The sequence below is a fragment of the Elephantulus edwardii genome, unplaced genomic scaffold (assembly GCF_000299155.1).
Source record: "Elephantulus edwardii isolate Elephantulus edwardi_28Jun2011 unplaced genomic scaffold, EleEdw1.0 scaffold00185, whole genome shotgun sequence".
Lineage (NCBI taxonomy): Eukaryota > Metazoa > Chordata > Mammalia > Macroscelidea > Macroscelididae > Elephantulus > Elephantulus edwardii.
This window is the reverse complement of record NW_006399935.1, coordinates 3,242,906-3,259,004: the sequence shown is the minus strand read 5'-3', so window position 1 is coordinate 3,259,004 and position 16,099 is coordinate 3,242,906. Positions and strand designations below refer to the sequence as shown.

Sequence of the window (16,099 nt, the reverse complement as noted above, 5' to 3'; positions counted from 1 at the left end):
TAATGAATTATATATTAGATAATGAAATGGCTCACTGGTTTCATTTCCTATATCATTTCTAATCCACTGGTAATGTCTGCCTGGAATTGTGGTTGAAGGGACTCAGGAGGTGTGCTGTGATTGATTAGTGATGTCTGGCCAGGGTATAGCCGGGGTAAGAGAAACATGTATTTACTATTATTGCCTTATCAACTTTATTCCTTCCTTTTGGGCTTGGAGGTGTCCCTGGGTGATGAAGTTAGTCAATCTGTTTGGCTAGTAATGGAAACGTTGGAGGACTGGGCCCACCAAGATGTGCCTTGGAAGAAAGGCCTGGAGCTCTCCTTCTGAAGGATCACAATTGAGAACCCTAAGTGCAGTTGTGCTCTGACACACACGGGCCATCAGGACTCAAAGTTGATATCAAGGAAACTGATTATTTTGTGTTTATCACCCCGCCTGCTGGTAAGCTGCCCGGTTGTGGTTCGCCAGTTACTGTGATGCTGGAAGTTATGTCACCAGCACTGCAATTCCCAGGACAGGCACCATGAGGGGCGGGTTTCAGCAGAACTCTCAGACTAAGACTAGGAAGAAAGGCCTGGCCATCTGTGCCCTAAAAAGAACCACTGCAAACCCTATGGAGCCGACGTCCACTCTGACACACACAGGGAAGCCATGAGTCGGTGCAACCTAGTGGTTATGGGTTTGTGTTTGGAGCAGCATTTTCCAAACAGGTGTTAAATGAGCTGTTAGGTGTTGGTCTCTTGAAAACAGGTTCTTGATGACTGGGAAGGTACGGGGAACACGACGCTAAAAGAAAAGAGAGTGAGTCACTGGACTGCAGGACTTCTCAGAGCCTTTAGGAGATGAACATACGTTTTGAAGCCCCAAAGAAGCAGCAAGGGTTCTCAAACTTCTTAGACCTTCCAAACCAAACAGAAATAAAAAAACTGGTACCTCCAAGTCAATGCTGATTTTAGGGCGACCTCATATGTTACAAAGCAGACTGCTCCACAGCTTTCCTGGCTGTTGTCTTTTTAAAAAGCAGTACTTTCTTAACAGTTTCATCCATGAAGGCTTATACAGCAGCATGGACCCCGACTCACCACCTTCTAAACATCGTTCAGTTGCACTGGTTCCACTTTTCTCAATGAGAGAACATTCCCAGTATTTCCATTCTGCTGGCTCTGTTCGTGTTCATCTAATTTCCCTGCCCCCGTCTAGTCTCATCTTTGCCTTACAGTAATTGTTGACTGCCAGGTGATTGCTTTTAATGACGTACAGGCCGCACAGGCGAGTGTGTTTATTTTGCGCACCCGTCTCACAAGCATTTAGCTGAAAGGCTACGGGGGTTGGTTTTGGCTCAAAGTTGAAGGTGTCCCTTAGAGCTTGAGTATAATCTTATTGCAAGTAGATCACCAGGCCTTTCTTCCTCAGATCCACAGGATGGGTTTGGAACCCCAACCTTTAGGTAGGCAGTGAAGTGCTGTTTGTGCCACCTAGGGTCCTCATTTATGGCGCTCTCATGGCCTAGTGTTAAGAATTAGCATTGTCAACTCAAAGGCATATGATTCAAACCCACCAGATGCTCCAAGAGAAAAAAAAAAAGGCAATCTCTTCCCATGTGATTTACAGCCTCTGAAAATCTGCTGAAGGCTCAGTTCTCTGACTCAACAGCATATAACAACAACAAGGTGGCCTCGTGGAAAAGAACTGATTGACATGAAGCCACTTCAGGAAGTAGCATATGATCAGGAGCCGATGGCGACGAAGGAAGGAGTTCAAATTGCACTGAAGGCACTGGCAAAAATAAGGCGCCAGGAATTGAAGAGACACCAGCTGAAATGTTTCCACAGATAGATGCAGCCCTGGACGAGCTCACCATCTGGGCCAGGAAATCTGGATGACAGCCACCTGGCCAACTGACTGGAAGAGATTCATATTTGTTCCCATTCCCAAAAAAGAGGAGCCAACCAAATGTGGAAATTGTCAAACAGTATCACTAATGTCACAAGCAAGCAAAACCTTACTGAATATTGTTTTTAAAAACTACTATTCAGAGAACTGCCAAAAGTTCAGGCAGGATTAAGAAGAGGCTGTGGCATCAGGGGTATCACTGCTGATGTCAGATGGATGCTGGCTAAAAGCAAGAATATCAGAAGGATGTCTATTTGTGTTTTATTGACTATGTAAAGGTATTTTACTGTGTGGATCCTAACAAATTATGGCTAATATTGGGAAGAATGGGGATCCCAGAATATTTAATTGTGCTCATGTGAAACCTATACACAAACCTAGAAGCTGCTGTCTGAACAGAGCAAGGGAATACTGCATAGTTTAAAATCAGGAAAGGCTTGAGTCAGGGCTTTATCCTTTATTCAAATCTATTCAAGCTGTATGCTGAGCAAATAATTCAAGAGACTGGACTTTCTGAAGAGGAATGTGGCACCAGGATCAGGGGAAGACTCACTCATCAACAACCTGTGTTATGCAGATGACACAACTTTGTTTGCTCAAAGTTATGGAGGGCATGAAACACTTGCTGCAGAAGATAAAAAAAAAAAAAACAAAACTACAGCCTTCAATATGGATTACATCTGAATATCAAAGCAAAAATCCCCACCACTGGGTCAACTTGCAACTTCATGATAAACGGAGAAAAGATTGAAAATACCAATAAGTTTTATCTTGCTTAGATCCATAGTCAACAACCTTGTTGACAGCAGAAAGAGATCAAAAGACGTGTTGCATTGTGGTGAAAATCTTCTGTCAAAAGACCTTAAAGTCAGTTTAAAGACTAAAGTGTCCCTGATTCAGTTCTTGGTCTTTTCAATTGCTTCCTATACTTCTAAAAGTTGGGCAATGATAACGATGACAGAGGAATTGATATCTTTGCATTCTGCAGTGAAGAAGAATATCTCTTGGACGGCCAAAAGAACAAACAAATTGGTCTTGGAGAAGGTGCAACCAGAGTGCTCCGTAGAGGCAAAGACGATAAAGTTTCGTCTCCCCCACTTTGGGCGTGTTTTCCGGAGGGGTCAGTCCTTGGAAAAAGGGGAAGGGTGGAGAATCAAGGAAGGCGAGAAAGACCCTCAACAAAATAGATTGAGACAGTGACTGTTAACAGTGGGCTTGAGTGTATTAGAGGTGACGGGGACAGCACGAGATAGGGCAAGATTCAGAAATGTTCATAGGGCTGCTGTCGGTTATAACTGACTAGACGGCATCTCAGAAGAATGACAATGAAAACCCCGTGGAGGGTCCGCTCGGAGTCAATTCCGACCCAAAGGCACAGAACAACAGCAGCATCCCCATTTGGAGATATGGGGAACTCTGGTGGCTTAGCGGTAAGAATCTGGCTACAAGCCCAAAGGCACGTGGTTTGAATTCACCAACTGCTCCGTGGGAGGATGGGCATCTTCTCCCACACAATTACTGCCTCTGAAAACCCGCTGGAGGGTCCGGGTCCGTAATGGGTCGGTTCCAATTGGCTAGCACACAACAACAAAGGCTTTATGGTTTGAATGAAGCCTCCACTCCTCCAAGAGGCCACACCCCCTCAATCAGACCACACCCAAACGGGAACAGGCCACTCCCCCTCTGCCAGGCCACACCCCCTCTGCAAGACCACTTGCTCCTCCATCAAGCTCCGCCCAGTTCAGCTTTCTGGAGTTTCCAACTCCTGTTCCCCAGCTCACCCACGCCCCTAGCCCAGTCTTCAGCTCCAACTCCTCCTCTGAGGCCCTCCTCCACCCTCTCCCACCCACTGTCCCTTGTAATTACACATCCTGTTTCTTTGTCTTCTGAGAAAAGATCAGGATCTGAAACTGTCTTGTTTGCTGGCTGATAGTCTGTCTGGTCCCGGAAGCAGGGTCGAGACTGGCCCGTTCAACTAGTGCAATGCCCAGGAACCTGGTGGCGTCCTTGGTAAATCTTTGCTGAATGAATGAATGGACAAGGGAATGCATGGACATAGCCTCACCTCATTTGGCGCGTCCATGCTGGGTGCTGACAATGGCAGGCTACAGATGGCAGACATGGAGGGTCTTGGATTAAGGATGGCCACGTAATTTCTAGGGATCCTTCGTGGTGCAGTGGTTAAAGCATGGAATAACTAACCAAAAAGTTCTTGGTTTGAACCCACCAGCCACCCTGTGGGCGAGCGATGAGGCAGCTGGCTTCCATAAAGATTTAAGGCTCTGGAGATCCTGTGGGCAGTTCTGCTCTGTCCTTCGGCTGCTCTGAGCTGTAACTGACTTGATGGTGGTGAGTGGTAGCAGTAGAGGCGGCCACAGTGCCCTAATTTGGCCACCACTCGCCTGTCAGTTGGTGACGCTGTGGTAACTGGTGTGTTGCTGTGATGCTGGACCCTATACCACTGGTACGTCGAATACCAGCAGGGTCTCCCATGCTGGGCAGGTTTCAATGGAATCTTCCAGACTAAGACAGACTAGTAAGGAAAGCTTTTGCAAATTCACCACTTGCAAGCTCTGCTCACAGCTGTTCAGCATCCCAGTAACACACAAGTCTCCACTCACAGACAGGTGGCAGCTGGGCCTGCAGTGCCCGGGCCAGGAATCGAACCCAGGATGCCTAAATGGAAGGTGAGAATTCTACCACTGAACCACCGATGCCTTCTGTTGTTGTTATGTGCTGTCGAGTCGCTTGCGACTCATAGCGACCCAACGTACAACAGCCCTAAACCCTGTTCTATCCTGTGCCAATCGCACTGCCTCTGACACACCCATCCTGATTGCCCCAGTCACTGAATCAATAATTGTCTTCTACAGTGTCATTTTACATTGATAGCACAGTGGTTAAAGTGCTTGACTGCTAACCATAAGATCGAGGTTCAAACCCACCAACCGCTCCAAGGAGATGAATGGTCAGGCTGCTTCAGTAAAAGAAAACTGGGCCAGTCCTATTCCATCCTGTAGCACTGCTATGAGTTGGAATTGACTTATAGTAGGTTTGGGGTTTTTCTGTTGTTTTTTTTATGGCATAATATGAGGTTCCAATCTTCTAAAGTGCAATCTAATGTAATCTACCATTGAACAAGGGTGGACCACGAGACAAATCACTGGTGAGTCTGGAAAGAGCAGTACAAACACAGAAATACCTGTGCACGAATGGTAAAACAGACACATTCAAGGCTCTTCTATAAGTGAAGGAAGCAAGTAATGCCTGGGCCTGCCAGTGATGAAGCAGTCAACCCTGCCAGCACCCTCATTCAGCTACTCTCCTGAATCGTAAGAAAGTCACTGTACAAAAACAAAAAAAAATTTTAAAAAAAGAAAGTCACTGTTCATGAACGTCACCCCCTTGTGATGTCTGTCACAACAGAGGTAGGAGCTCCGACACAGGTCTGCCACACAACTGTCCTCTCCTAGCTGCAAGAGGTAAACTGATGGGGAGCTCTGGTGGCCTAGTGGCAAGGAGCTGCAACTACAATCCCAGAGGTGCACGGTTCGAATCCACCAGATGCTCTGCCGGGGCAGGAGGGGCAATCTCCTGTACCAGTCAGATCTGATTTGATGGTACAGGCACACAAAAATAAGAAAGAAAAAAAAAAGAGGTAAACTGAGCCCCAGGAAGCAGAGAGGGGTATCGTGGACAAATACCGGAGGGGAGGAGAAAGGGAGGAGATGGGCTGCCCACAGACCTCATAGACGGCCAGGTCGATGCCCGCGTAGGGGATGATGCCCAGCACGTTGGGCAGGTAGCCGCGGTAAAAGGCACGGGGTCCCTCCTGCTCCAGGATCTGCCGGGCACAGTCCCGCAGCCCCTTGTACTGCCCGGTCCGGCGCAGGGTCAGCCGTGTCTTCAGCACCTGGGGAGGACCAGGGCAGCAGTTAGTTACCCCAGGAAAACAGCCCCCAGGGTCACCACTTCTGGGAAATAGCTACGCCTGAAAGCAGCCACCCTGAAAACAGAACTACATTTAAAACCACCAACTCTAGAACTTTCTGCCACCTCACCTCCCAATCTCAAAGCATAGAGTTATGCCCCTTGGAGCATTTTAACCGTTCTTCATCACCAGCTGCCACCAATCCAGGTTCATGGTGACCCCAGGTGTGCCCAGAGCCAGTGGTTATTTCTGGGAAGTGGAGTACCAGGCTTTTCTTCTGCAGCACCTTTGGATGGACTTGAACCGTCAACTTTTCCATTAGCTGCTGAGTGTGTAAGCACCCACCAGTGACAGCCCCTTAACAACAAAACCCAAACCCCTGCTGCTGTGACCTGGTTCCTGCTCACAGCGCCCCCACATGTTAAGAGAGTGGAACTGCATGCCATGGGATTTTCTTGGCTGTCATATTTTCTTCACCCGAGCAGATTGCTGACTCTTCCTTCCGGTGCTGATGGGTGACTTCCAACTGCCCGACCTCTGGGTCAGCACTCAAAATAAACAAGCAAACAAACAAAAAACCAACAAAACTGTGGGCAGCTTTTAGTTGCCAGAAAGGCACCGCTTTTGGGTTCGCAAGGCTCCTCGATGAGGCCACCAGAGCTCTACTGCTTTAAAGAGAAAAGCTTAGTTTTTGTTGTATGTACATTTTTATTTTTAAAAGCTCTGTTTTTAAGTAAATACGTAGCCACTAGAAACAAAGACTGCATTTTCTAGCTTTCTGAGGTGTGGAGGGGTCATGCGACTAAATCTAGGTCAATGAACATCATTTGAAGAGGTCTGTGAGACTCTCCAGAAGAGACTCAGAAGAAGGCATTTCTTCCCTAAAGGCAGAAGCAAGATCCCTCCTTTTCCCCCCCTTCCTTCTTGCTATTTGAAATATAGATGTGATGAACAGATCACAGGCAGCCGCCTTGGTCCATGAGGTGGAAGCACCAGGGCAAGGTGATGGAACAAGATGGTTTTCAGCCTGGTTCAATCATGGCTGTGGAAGTGACACCAACATAGGCTCAGATTTTAAACATTTAGGTGAAGCAGAATGATAACATGTTGTTGTGTTGTTATGTGCCGTCGAGTTACTTGCGACTCATAGTACAACAGCCCTAAACTCTGCTCTGTCCTGTGCCAATTGCACTGTCTCCGACACTCCCATCCTGATTACCCCAGTCACTGAATCAATCCACCTCATAGAGAGCCTTCCCCTCCTGTGCTGTCCCTCCACCCTCCCAAGCATGATGTCCCTCTCCAAGGACCGGTCTCTCCTTACAACATGTCCAAAGTATGTTAGACGGAGCCTCAGAATCCTTGCCTCCAAGGAGTGCTGGGTTTAACCCTCTCCAGGATGAATCTGTTTTCTTGGCAGTCCATGGTACATTCAATACTTTTCTCCAGCACCACAGCTCAAAGGCATCAATTCTCCTTCTATCCTCCTTAGTCATTGTCCAACTCTCTGATGCATAACAAAGACCATGATAGCAAAGACCATGGCCTGTATCAGATGCACCTTAGTCTCTAAAGAGACACCATTGCTTTTCAGTACTTTGGAGAAGTCCCTAATAGCAGACTTTCCCATCGCAATACGTCTTTTAATTTCGTGGCTACTGATGCCAAGAGTGTTGACTGTGGAGCCAAGCAAACTAAAGCTGGGAACAATCTCAATCTCTTCACCATCACAGTCTTGCTAGAAATGTTATCTTCCCTATAAAGCAGCATTCGATCTCTTGACCAGAGAATGGCAAACAGAAGAGCCAGGATCAAAGATGGGGGCCAGCTACATGGCTCTAGATGTAAACTGCTGTCCAAAAATTCACCAATAATCAGTGTCTCTCCCTGACCTCTGGTCAGGTTCCTAGAAGGGCTCTTTGCCTCATTTGAGTCTCCTGTTTCAGAGTTTGAACCCACCGGATTTTTCCATGTCATTTATCATTCCTGCTCACCCTAATTTTAAAAAGTCGGTCTCTTCTGGTTTTGCCTCATTAGCCATGACTGAATGTTTGAAAGCCCCGGATGAAGCGGGGTACTTGATACACTGTCACACTGGCCCTGACCTGCACCCCTCAGCTCGAGATCTAGGTTCTATATACTTAATTCCTTTTGTTGTGACTTTCAGAATTTTAATTGACATATTTGTACTGCTTGAAACCAGAAACGAGTCCTCTGAAAAACAGTACACCTAAAATGATTCCTGGGAAGGTGGAGCTTGCAAGTTGGTATCCTTGGAAGTCAGACTCCTGCACTGACTCCTGCAAGGACCCCTTGAGTCACAGCCAGCTGTCCCCAGCCAGGGAAGTGATGGCTCAGTGACACAGTTCTCACCTCCCCTGTGGGAGACCCAGGTCCCCACATCACCACTGTCTGTTCACAGAAGCTTGAGTAGTGCTTGAATGCTGCCGAGATTTCGGCAGAGCTTCCAGACTAAGAGGAGGAAGAAAGACCTGGCAATCGACTTCTGAAAACCAGCTAGTCAAGCTCTATGGAGTACAGTGGTCCGTTCAGTCATTGAACACGAGGCCAGTACAGGATCTGGCAGTGCAGGGGCTGCGTTTAGTTCAGCTGTGGCTGTGCGAGGGGTCACCATGAGGTGAAGCCCATTGGTGGCAGCTGGCCATCCCTCCAGGAGTCGCACTGCACCACATGGCACAACAGTGCTGGCCTGAGCTATGGCCTAAAGCAGGAGAGATGTGCACGCCCCCCCCCCCCGAGGGCTCCTGGGGTCCCCACCCTGCAGCGGACCCCTCCTTCTCACCTCCATGGGATAGATGATGGTCTGGGCCGTGGCTCCGGCCAGCGAGCCGGCCACGAAGCGCTCCTGCACATGCAGTGTCTCCTGCTGCCCCCGGATCGCCCGCTTGATCTGCGAGGAGGAGGAGGCTCAGGGCTGGCAGGATTTAGGGGGCACTGCGCGCTCCTAGCCCTCTGGATGGCACCCCCTCTGCTCTCCGCAGGGGAGTAGAAAGAAGACTACCATTCCCCGCTCCGCCCCCCCACATGCATGCGCCCAAGCACACACCTCCACAGGTTCCTACCTGCTCATAGGCCATGAACTTGATGGCTGACTCCGGCGCGATCTTGAGGACATTGATGCCGTTGCCCCGCCACAGGGACAGCACGCCCCCCTCACGCACCATATTCCGCAGCCCCCCTAGCACGTCCAGGCGGTTGGTCTTGGAGGCATGGACCTGGGCAGGGGGAAAAGTGGTCTTGGAGCCCTTGGCCAGGCCCGAGGTGGGGGGAGGGGATGGGGGCAGGTCTCCCCAGGGCCACCCTCACCTGCATGAAGACCTTGAGGCGGTCCAGGGGGGCTGTGCCCGTCCGAGACACAGCACCTGCCACCGCGCCTGCCACCAGCTGCTTCCACCACATGCCCGTCTGCTTCTCCTGCTCTGAGAACTCATCGGGGACCGTCAGGCACTCGCCGATGTCTAGGACCTGGGGGTGTGGGGCTGAGGTGTCATACGGCGTGGAAGAGGAAAGCCCTCCCTTCCCACCCGGAATCATCACCACGTCTGGAATCTGAGCTTGCTGGGCTGGGGTGTCCTGCCACACCAGGACTGAGACCCAAGGCCCAATCCCACATGGGGAGTTTTCCCCGAGTTCCAGGCTGCTCTGAGGACCCAGTTAACCTTGACTGGAAAGCCCAGGAGAGCCAGCCTAAACCTGCTCTCGACACCACACAGCATCTCACCCTAAACCCTCTACCAACAGTCCAGTCTCAGATGCCATGAGCCCAGCCTAAGCACAGATCCCTCCAGAGCCAGTGAGATCCCACCCCAGGGTCTTCCACAGAAGGTTCCAGAAGATCCTCCAGGGATCTCACCCATGCCCTCCATAGATCCTGCCAGATCTTCACCCAGACACCAGCCCTCGGAAAGACCCCTCTGGTTGACCCCTGGAATTCCTAACTTAATCCCTAAGGATCCTTGAGGGTAGGAATCAATCTAGGGCCCCCCAGATCTCCCAGGTGCCCCCTTCTAGGGAACCTCTGCCAGGGAATTCCCCACCCCCAGTATTCCAGTCGGGCTACATCCCAGGGAGCTGGCATGCAGGGACATCATGGAATCCTCTGAGAGGACGGCTTTCCAAGGGAGCACGCTATAAAGCAAAGACTCCTTCAGGCGCCAAGAGAACCAGGCAGAAGGGGAGTTGGGTGGATGGAGGGTGGGAGGCCTGGTGCCCCATCTGGTGAGCTCCTCCTGCCTGCACCCTGAGTTCCCACAGCCTGTCCCCAAAAGCCCGCAGGGAACACTCCTTACAAACCATAAAGACTCCAATCAGCAGAAATATATATGGGGCCCCTGAACCCCAGAAAGAAGAGGAGGGGAAGGGAGCCTCAGCCCTCGGCTTCTCTCAGCCCCTCCTTCTGCAGGGGCCTCTGGCTCCTGCACCTCCAAGATCTGGGAGACCAGGGCAAGGGGGCAGGTGGGAGGGAGCAGGGAGAGTGGCCCCCACCTCACCGTGGAATGCTTCCAGAAGTAAACCACATCCTCCACATTCTCCAGCGAGTGCAGCAAGAAGTGGTCACGCCATTCCTGCCAATCAATGGTCATTGTGCCATCGCGGTCCATGCTGGGGACAGGAGGGCAGGGTCAGTGCCTGGGGGCAGGGCTGGCTGGCTTCTGCTGGGGGCAGGTTTGGGGGTAGAGACAGTTCCCTGGAGCACACACCTGCTGTTGTTAGGGACCACCGAGTTGGACTCCTCGGTGCCCCATATGTCAGCCCACTACTGGCCCCAGGGTTCCTAGGCTGTAAACTTTACAGGAGGGAGCCTTGGCGGTGTAGTGGGGTATGTTTTAGGCTGCTAACTGAAAGATGGGAGGTTTGACTTCACCAATCACACCCCACGAAGAAGAAGCCATCTGTTCAGGTCAAGATCTACTGCAATTGACTCCACAGCAGTGGATGTGGGTTTACTCTTTAAAGTCGCCAGCTTTTTCTCCTGAGGAGCGGCTAGTGGGTTCAAACCACTGACCTTTTGGTAAGTCGCTGAGCCCTTTAACCACCATGCCTCTGTGAACACCTGTCTTGCCCTGTGCCCACTCTTTGTCTCCTTGGCTTGGCTCCCACTGGGTCCTCATAAGAATTCACTGCCAGGCTCACCCTGACTCAGTGTCCCCCTTCTGTGTGTCAGCAAGAACTGTGTTAAATTAGGTTTAATTAGACCTACATTTAATTGGATCTACATTTTCTTTTATTATTATTATTAACTTTAAGGAAAATTTACAGAGACTTTGGATTTCCATTCATTCATTGTTGCACTTTCCTCCCTGCCCATCCTTCCCCACCCCCCAGTTGGCTCTTCTCTTTGAAAAGTAAAATTCTTTCATTGTTATACTATCCTTCCCCCCAAGTCCACCCCACTGTGCACCCTTGGACCTTCATTTTCTAGTGCCTGATGTTTTGAAAACGGATCACCAGACCTTTCTTTCGAGCCACCTCTGGGTGGAGATGAGCTTCCAACCTTTCAGTTAGCAGCCGCTTATGTTCACTGTGTCCCCCAGGGTCTGCCCAAACGTCTAGAACCAGTTCTAACTGCACATATTCTGGGGCTAGTACTAGCTCTGATCACATAAGATTATCCCTTATCCATGCCTCATGCTGACCCGTGAGGGGTTGCATGGTGTCCCCCCCAGAGGTTATACTGAAGCCTTAACCCCTTGGTGCCCATGAACATGACCTTGTTTGGCTGTGAGGTCTTAGCCGAGGGTGTCAGCTAAGCCCACTGGTGGGGTCAATGGAGTGGGGTGGGTCCTGACCCATGTGAGTGAGTCACGGCAGAGGAGGAAAGGCAGAGAGAGACTCAGGAAGGAGGCGGTGTGACCTGCAAACCATCAATCACTTGCAGGCCGTTACCAGAAGCTGGGGCACAAGGAAGCCTGGAACAAGAGGCCTTCGAAAGATCAACAACACATCAAAACTCTGATCTCGAAGTCCAAGGCAGCACTTTTCTGTTCCCCAGGCCACCTGCTCTGTGGTATGTTGTCAGGTTGCCTCCCAGAAACCAAGGAAGCCTTGATGGCTCAGTGGGAGAATCCTCCCTTGTCCTGCAGGAGACCTGGGTTTGATTCCCAGCAGGCGCACCTCACGCACAGCCACCACTCATCTTGAGGCACCGGCTTGTGTGTGGCTAGGATCCTGAACAAGTCTCCGGGGAGCCTCCAGACCATGACAGACTAGGAAGAAAGGCCTGCCAATTGACTTCCGAACTTCAGTGAATGGAAGCCCAATGGATCAGGTTGGTCTGATCCTCAGCTGATCGTGGGAAAGGCTATGTGCTTGCAGCCGAGTCCCCTACATCATATAACAAATGCACAGCCTGCTGGGGGCGTGGATTCCCCACCAGTTACAGAGGAGACTGAGGCTCTGAGAGGTGAAGCCCTGGGTCCAGGATTTCCGGCACTCTCAAGCTCAGCTCTGCCTCACAGGCTGGGGCCCAGGGAGCAGGGTCACATGGCCTCCAGAACACGGGATGCTCACCTGTGCAGAATCTTCTCTGCCTGCTCCATGGTGATGGAGATGCCCAGGGCCCGGAAACTCTGCTGGATCTCAGAGACGTCGATGTGACCTGAGGGAGAATCCAGGTGGTATCAGGGCGTGAGGCAGCCCCGGACCCTGGTACCTGACATCGACCGTCTCTGAGGATCGCATCTGTTCCCATGATGTCACACTAGAACAGGGTGGGTCCTTCTCCAACATGCCATCCCAGCTCCCCTCTTGTCAACTAGCTCCTCACCCACGTTGGTAACATCTTGTAATGTGACAGTTAGGAATGCTGAGGTGTGAGGTGGGTGTAATGCTGGCTGTGATGGTTCGCTGATGTGAGAACTTGGCAAGGACAGGACTCTCAGTGGTTTGACCATGATACAATGTATCATGTGGCTGTGATACAATGACATTACTGACAGTGATGCAATGCAATGTGTTGATAGAGATGTAAGATGCCATTTGGCTGTGACGTCATGATGCCATTTGCATGTAACAATGTAGCCTTTTATTTTCACGTAATCTGATTTTCACACAGTGACCTCGTCTTTGCCACTTAACCATGTTGGTAAGTGAGGAGTGGGTGTGGTGTGTTTGTCCCCATCGCCAGCTGGATCATTTTGACTCACGATAGCAGGACCTTTCCTAAGTTTTCCTTGCTGTGATCTTCATAGGCACTGCCCTTCCTTCCACAGAGCCTTCCTTCCACACTTGGTGTGTTTGAACTGTCCACCTTTAGGTTAGCAGTTGACCACAAACCATTTGCATCACCCTGGGATCTTCCCTGTTGTTACGTGTCATCTAGTCCACTACGGCTCATTACAACCCTATGAACATCAGCTCTGAATCGTGTCCTGTCCTGAGCCCACTGTCCTTATAGATACAGGAGAAGCAGAGGGAAGAGGGCCTGTGAAGATGGAGGCAGAGGTCAGAGGGTGCATCTAAGGTCAAAGATTGCCAGGATTGCCGGGAGAGCCACCGGGAGCTGCAAAAGGCAGAAAAAGATCTCCCAAGAGCCCAGAGGCCCCAGGGACACCCTAACTCCACCCCTGCAGTCTCCAGACCGTGAGGCAGGAAGCTGCTTTATTGGAAGTGACCCAGACTGTGGCAAGGAGCTCTGGTGGCACAAAAGTGAAGCACTCTGCTGCTGACCAACAAGTTGGTGGTTCAAACCCCCCAGGAGCTGTGTGGGAGAAAGACTTGGAATCGGCTCCTGTGAGGCTCACAGCCCAGAAATGCTCTCGGGCTGCCAGTGAGGCTGAGATGCATCAGAATGGAAGTGCAGGCCCACAGCAATGAAGATGGCTTGTGACGCTTTGTTAGAGCGGCCCTGTAAAACCACGACAGTGGAGTGTGTGTGTACCAATGAGGGAGTTTTTCTTTTGTTTTTCAAGGAGAGGAGCGAATGGGGGGGGGGGGGGGGGGGGGGTTGTGCGCGTGCGCGCGCATGTGAGCACACACACAGTTCTGGGGACCCCATCATCAAGAAGCAGGAATGACTGGAAGGCAAGACCAGGGCAAAAATTTCAGACAGGCTTGGGGGGCAGTCCTCTGTTTCAGAACAAGATGGGGGTAATGATGCCAGAGAAGAGAGACAGAGAGGACTCTGGTTGGCACAAAAGGATAGTTATACACAGAGGCTGGAGGTTCAAACCCACTCAGAGGCACTGCGAAAGAAAGGCCTGCCAATCTGCTCTTCAAAGGTCTCAGCCTTGAAAATCCCCAGGGGCTGTCAGTCTTACAGCTGAGTTGCAATCAACAAAGACCCTGCTGGAGGGGAGTGAGAGGGGCATTAGTGGCCCAGAAGATGCTCTTGCTGGTGGTAGAGGATGTCTCGAGACCTTCAGGAGCCAAGGGGGACTGTGGGGGATCTCTGTCCCCCAGGAAGATATCCACGAGAGTTCTTAAAGGCAGGGGTGCTAAGTCTCAAGCACTTTGGCATGTCGGTAGGAAGGGCCAGTCCTTGGAAAAATACATCATGCTTGGAAAGTTGGGGTGTCAGCAAAGAAGACCCCCAAAAAAAGGGTGGATTGACACAGTGACTGCAACAAAGGGTCTAAACGGCACAGAGATCGTGAGGATGACAAGGTCTCAATCTGTTCATGAGTCGCTCACTATGATTTAGTCAACTCAACAACACCCAACAACAATATAGAATCAGGGGTTCGCACCCTGGCAGGGAAAAGGAAGGGAGATGGGCGGATTGGGCCTCAAACTGTTAGCTGGGGGTGGGGAGCGCTCCCAAAATAGCCCGTGAGTCAGCGGGAGAAGCGCCCTCCGGGCTCTGTCTGTTTTGCCCCCCTGACGCCTCCTTTGCCCAGGGCCCAGGCCCTGCCCCAGGCGCCCTCACCGTCCTGATTCCGGTCTAGGTGATGGAACATGAGGAGCAAGCGCTGTTCCCGCTCCTGCAGGTACTGAGAAAACTCCTCCAGGTCCAGCCCGTCCTCCAGTGCACCACCATCCTCCAGGGAGACACCCTGGCAAGAAAGGCACAGACAGGGGGCTCCAGCAGGCTGCTAGCCCACACGGGGACACACAACTGAATCATCTGCCTCAGCATCCCAGGGTCCCTAGCACCCCGGGGAAGGGGGCAGGGGAATCACCTCCCCCTCCAAAGTCCGCTTCTCAGCAAGATGCCCAAGGCCACAGCAGGCCAGGGAAGTGAGGAGAGTTGGCCCAGTTTGCAGCAAACTTCGAAGCAGAGAGGTCAAATGGCTAGTTCAAGGTCACCAGAGCAGGCAAGTGGTAGCCTCAGGCTCCTGTCACTCCAGCTGGTCCTCCCAGCTGTCTCCTATCAAAACCCGTCTACCTGGCTGCCAGCATGGGACCGCGCAGAGCCAAGCTAGAGGGCAAGGTCCCGTTTGCCCCATCGCCCCATCGGGAAATGAACAACTGACTGGGCTAAAGGTTTCAACTCTGTGGAGACACCCAGGGGCCCCCTGGGGCTACAGGTGGGGGAGTGGGGAGTGTGACACCTCTATGGAGAGTTCATGCCTTCGTAGACCTGTCCCCAGATGAGGGGATCACAGGCAGGGCCCGGTGGCTGTCTAGGGCAGCCCGGGGCGCCTAGCCAGCTCTGGGAAAGGGCAGGCTTGGGAATGTAAACAGTGGCCAGGGCAGCCGGCTAGGAGGGCAGTGGGTGCCCGAGGGCCCCAGGGGAGGGGGAGTGGAGGGTGTGTCTCAGGAGGTGAGTGGAGGGCACGTCTTGGGCAGCGCAGAGAATACAGAGGGTGTGTCGCCAGCACTGGACAGGGAAGGGGACCGCTGGCCTCCCTGACCAATAGCCCTCCTCTTGGCTAGGGTTAGGGGGTGTCAACAGTTGTACTGCAGGCCTGGAGCCTCCTTGGTCCTGTGTCGAGGCCCAGACGTCCACAGCAGGGCAATGGGGACAAAACCACTCAGCGTGGACACAGGTCCTGGAGTCCAGCCACACAGTCCCTAGCGGCTTAAGGCGCTCCATTCAAGGGTTCGGGTTACCCAGGCCCGGCGTGGGGCTCCAGGAGGGGGTATGGGAGGAGAGGTACCTGTTGGGTGCTGCGGTCCGGGTCGCCCCCTCCCAGCCGGGCCAGCCCCCGGCGCAGCTCGTGCACGTCCACGCGGCCATCCTTGTTACTGTCCAGCTCCTCGAACAGGCGACCCCAGCGCTGCCGTCGCTCCGCGTCGCCCGGGCCCCCCCGCATGGCGCCAGCCCGGGGGGGAAGGGAGGCCCGACGGCGGCGGCCTCAGCGGGGGCTG

At 52.0% G+C, this 16,099-nt stretch overlaps 1 protein-coding gene across 1 annotated transcript in view; it reads right to left on the bottom strand.

Moving 5' to 3' along the window:
- The window catches only part of SLC25A23 (solute carrier family 25 (mitochondrial carrier; phosphate carrier), member 23), a 24,126-nt gene extending 8,028 nt beyond the window's left edge, over positions 1 to 16,098 (bottom strand). The window contains exons 1-8 of the mRNA XM_006896359.1: positions 15,889 to 16,098; positions 14,715 to 14,841; positions 12,359 to 12,446; positions 10,339 to 10,450; positions 9,155 to 9,313; positions 8,911 to 9,063; positions 8,631 to 8,738; positions 5,642 to 5,809 (exon numbers count right to left, since the gene is read on the bottom strand). Of these exons, the coding sequence (XP_006896421.1) occupies positions 5,642 to 5,809; positions 8,631 to 8,738; positions 8,911 to 9,063; positions 9,155 to 9,313; positions 10,339 to 10,450; positions 12,359 to 12,446; positions 14,715 to 14,841; positions 15,889 to 16,044 (1,071 nt within the window). The 5' untranslated portion in view covers positions 16,045 to 16,098. The remainder of the gene's footprint in view (positions 1 to 5,641; positions 5,810 to 8,630; positions 8,739 to 8,910; positions 9,064 to 9,154; positions 9,314 to 10,338; positions 10,451 to 12,358; positions 12,447 to 14,714; positions 14,842 to 15,888) is intronic.
- Between the last annotated feature and the right edge of the window lies 1 nt (position 16,099).